We start from the raw sequence: 4,074 nt of genomic DNA, 5'->3' as shown, positions 1-4,074 counted from the left end.
AAAAGCTCCTCAAGACCCTGGTGCTGGCAGTGAGCGAGCGGACGCGTGCTGAGGGAGCACGGTGATGCAGCCATGGCCAGGCGAGCTCCGGCAGGCGAGGACATGTCCCACTGAGCTCCCTGCCAATCTCACTGCCAAGTGGTGCCAACTCTGGCTCAGGGGTTCCCAAGGCCCCCCTAAAAGTCCCATGGGAGATCCCTCATGAGGTGCAACTGTGAGCAGAGCTCAGCCTGGCTCCAGTGGGTAGAGGAGGGTGAGGATGAGGATGATGAAGTAGATGAGCGTTGGAGGGAGCGGATGCTCAGAGGTCCCCCATCCCAATCTCGTGAGCAATGCTCTGAGGAGTTGCGATCCCAAGGGAGCCCAAGGAAGCTTCGCAGCTTCCTCAACAGCTATGGGTGGTCCCATTCCCCCATTGCCACTGCTCAGCCTTGCTCCCAAAAATACATGAGATAGAGAGGTGGGCCCCCCCTCAACCCACATCAGGGTTTCTCTGTCTGGCAGCAATGATAACAGCGATGCCGCAAGTGCCAGGGCCATAAAACCCAACCGTAGAGAGAGCAATAAACCTGACTTATTTGTATAGGCTTGGCTTTGCAAATAAACCAACAATGATGTCAGGAAGTCTGGGGAAACTGGTCCCCGGGGGTATTTGCACAAGCACTGGGTGAGGATGCTCCCACGAGACCTGAGAACCGGGCTCCTCTGCTGCCCAGCAGCTGTGTACCAAAGCTGGATCCCAAAATGGAGTCAAGAATTGCCCCTCCCACCCCCCATTCCCAAATGGATTTAGTCTCTTCCCTGGCTGCTTGTTACTCCAGAATTTGGAGGATTTGCAGCATTTCCAAAGCTTTGCCCCAGGGCCTAGGGCTGGCACTGAATCGTGAAGGCACCATGGTGGCACCAAGCCACCTTTCCTGGGGAAAAAAAAGGACGGCACAACCCCCCGCCAGCAGCATCCTGGCATCCTGCCCAGTAAGGTGCAGGGAAAGGTAAATAGGATTATTTCTCCTTGGGGAGGTTAAACGAGCCAGCTCCCCCTTCTGCCCACGGTGCCCCAGGGCTGGGGAGCACTGGAGGTGGTGGGAGCCCACCCTGTGCTCCCAGAGGAGCTTGAGGAGTGTTTTGACCCTGCTCCTGACACGGTGGTGTGGGCAAAGTGCCTCTTCTGCCACCAGTCACCAGCAATGGGCTCAGCTCCCCTGAGACCACTGTGTCCCACTGGTCCCCAGTATGAGCCCCAGCTCCCCAGGGACCACTGTGCCCCATGGAGGCCGTGTTCCCGCTAACGGGAGGCAACCGACCAAGCACCGATTGTTTTCCAGGCACCACCGGATACCGGAACAAGGTGTATTCACGTGCCAGTGTTGGTGGTACGCAGGCACCAGGAGCTGTCGTGACTCACGCTGCAAGCCCCAAAATCTCAAGATAGGGAGGAAGGGGCATGGAAAGAGTATCCCAAGAGCAACTGGGGGCAGTGGAGCCACCGCAGCTGGGGTGTAACTGTCCCACAGTGGGGATCATGTGGGACAAGCCAGGCGCTTGGCACCTCACCAAACCTCCAGGCTTCTTATTAAGTAGCTGGAGTCAGCCACCGGCGCGGTGAGACATGCACAGCTCATCACCACCACGGTGCTTGGCAGGCTGGGAAACAGGGGGCACAGCCCCAATGGGACGAGCTTTTGTCCGTGTCACCAGCAAGAGGGCTGGGAACTCGGGGGCGCTGGCGGCCCTTTGTACACTGAACAAAGAACAAGGCCCAGCGGCTTTCTTTGCTGCCCAGAACCAGGCACCGGGAAGCAGCCAGAAGGGGAAATGCTGCTTGGCAGAGTAGCACGGGAAGGCAGGGATGGGCAGCATGTCCCCCCGCAAGGCCAGAAACGCGCAGCACCAGCAAATGGCATGTTGCTGGTGTCGCCACGCTGTGATGCTGCTCTGCATCCCGGCAGACAGAGCAAGATGCCTGGCTCCAAAATCTCAGGCAGCAGGAAAGGCAAAACAGTGGGTGCAGTTTCAGGTGTTCGGGGATACACCAGAGGCTCAGGGCTGACTCACCACCTCCACCACCATGGTTTTAATCCCCGCAATTTGTCCTCACTGTTTATTTCCCACAGGCTGGACTGCTTAAACCCCAATAAAGCATTTTTTCAGGGTCTGCCTTCCTAAATGAGAGCAGCAGGAAAGCCACATCATGGGCTCATTTACTCATTTCCCACCCTCTCCTCTGCCCCAACATGTCCACCCGATATCAAGCCAGAGCTCTGCTTGCCCGTTTGCTCACTGACCCGGTGCTGTGGGTGACCTCCATCCCCATGCCTGCTTCGGGGCAAGCAGGAGGGCTTTCAGTGGGGTGCTGTCACAGGTGAAAACCCAGGCTCAGGGGGATTTGGGTGTGCCATGGCCTTATAGCCACACTCGCCACAGCCCACAGCCATGCTGGCACCAGATGAGTTGAGGGATGAAGCTGAGGAGACCCCACTTTGGCTCCCTGAGGGGTCTCAGATGTCCCTTCCTGGCTGTCAAGTGGTTCCTTGGCACCGCTAACCAGCACCGCTAACCAGCACTGCTAACCAGCACCGCTAACCAGCACCGTTAGAGGCCTGCGCCACCACTGGCCGGCTCTGTGGTGTGCAGAGTCCAGAGCTGAGACCGTCCCCGCAATCCTCATGCCATCTAGTGGGACCTTCATTAACGACAACCAGAGCCTGGCTGCTGGCTCTGCCTGCCATGGGACTGGGGGTGACAGGTGACGGGTGACAGTGTGGTGGCCAGGGGTGACAGGGTGGCAGCAGAGAGCTGTGAGACCCCAGCCAGAGCCGCAATGCTCCTCCAGCAATGGAGGAGACCTGCATTGGCAATTAAATGGCACTTTTAATGAGAAACGTCCACCTTCAGCAGAATAAGTCAGTATTGGTTACTGATGGAGGGTAGGCTGCTCCCACCACCCCAAAATCCAGTTTTGCAGCCCAAATGCTTCCCCTGAAGAAACCTGCAGTGTCTGCGGTGCCAGAGAATGCTGCCAATCCACGTTCTCGAGGAGCAGCCTCCAAGGTCCCCTCGGAGCCCTTCACCCTGGTGTCAGGGCATGTTATTTGGAGGTGTTGCTGAGGGAGCCTGGCTTGCTGCGGCGGTGCACAGCGATGTACCAAAGGCAGACAAAGAAACCTGTGGGTGTGTGGCAACATGGTCACTGCCATGGGTGCACTGAGCTCCTGCAAGGACCTTGCTGCTTCCAAACCATGGGGTGCCCATTCCCTCAAAAACTTCCCCATCCCTCTCCAGTGCTCCCCACTGACCTTGAAGGGAGTTGAGGATGGTGAAGAGGTAGAGCTGGGGGACGAGGAAGATGCCAAAGCTGAAGAAGGCCAGGCCCCAGGTGGTGCCCAGCAGGCAGGTGAGCCCCAGCACCGTCACCCAGTCCTTCCTCGCCTGTCCCGTCTGCTGCCGGATCCTCCGCAGTATGGCCACCACCCTCCCCAGCACCAGCACATTGAAGAGCAGGATGAGGCCGGCATAGCATAGGGTGGTGTAATGGACTGGCGGGCTGGTAAGCCAGCACCTGGCGAAGCAGACAAGGGGACAAATACCCATGAGAAGGAGCTGGGCACGGGAGGGGCACGGCAGCAGGTGCCTCCATGCACGGCGAGATGGAAGTGTGCAGCCAGCAGAACCAGGCCCACCAAAAAGTGGCACCCTGCAGAGCTATGGTTCACTCACATCGTCATGTTCCTGTAGCCTTCAGGGGTGACGATGGCATGGTACCCGTACGTATCTCTCTTGAAGACAAAAACAGCTGCCACGGCCAGAGTGGGCAGACCTGCGGGCACAGGGACAGGCTGTGTGGGGCCGTGCCGGGGCAGCCATGCCACCGGCAGGCATGGGCAGGTGCCCACTCACCCCAAGCGAAGAGGCAGAGCTTGAGGAGGTAGTGCTTGATGTAGACATTGTAGACCTTGACAAGGAGGAGGAGGAGGTGGAAGGCCTCAGCGGCCATCCACGCCAGGGTGCAGAGAAGGCTGGCGTGCAGCAGGGCGGCAGTGGCCCGACAGCGCCCCTCGGCACCGGAGGCCAGAG

At 58.7% G+C, this 4,074-nt stretch overlaps 1 protein-coding gene across 1 annotated transcript in view; it reads right to left on the bottom strand.

Annotated features, from left to right (window-relative positions):
- Positions 1-3,088: 3,088 nt before the first annotated feature.
- Positions 3,089-4,074, bottom strand: part of GPR114 (G protein-coupled receptor 114) — a 4,124-nt gene continuing 3,138 nt past the window's right edge. The window contains 5 exon segments of the mRNA XM_010186636.1: positions 3,089-3,165; positions 3,297-3,559; positions 3,718-3,830; positions 3,832-3,888; positions 3,890-4,074. The exon segment at positions 3,890-4,074 is cut by the window's right edge and continues 95 nt beyond it. Of these exon segments, the coding sequence (XP_010184938.1) occupies positions 3,089-3,165; positions 3,297-3,559; positions 3,718-3,830; positions 3,832-3,888; positions 3,890-4,074 (695 nt within the window).

The sequence above is a fragment of the Mesitornis unicolor genome, unplaced genomic scaffold, assembly GCF_000695765.1.
Source record: "Mesitornis unicolor isolate BGI_N332 unplaced genomic scaffold, ASM69576v1 scaffold43926, whole genome shotgun sequence".
Classification (NCBI taxonomy): domain Eukaryota; kingdom Metazoa; phylum Chordata; class Aves; order Mesitornithiformes; family Mesitornithidae; genus Mesitornis; species Mesitornis unicolor.
Note: the sequence above shows the minus strand (reverse complement) of the source record. Positions and strands in the feature narration are given on the sequence as shown.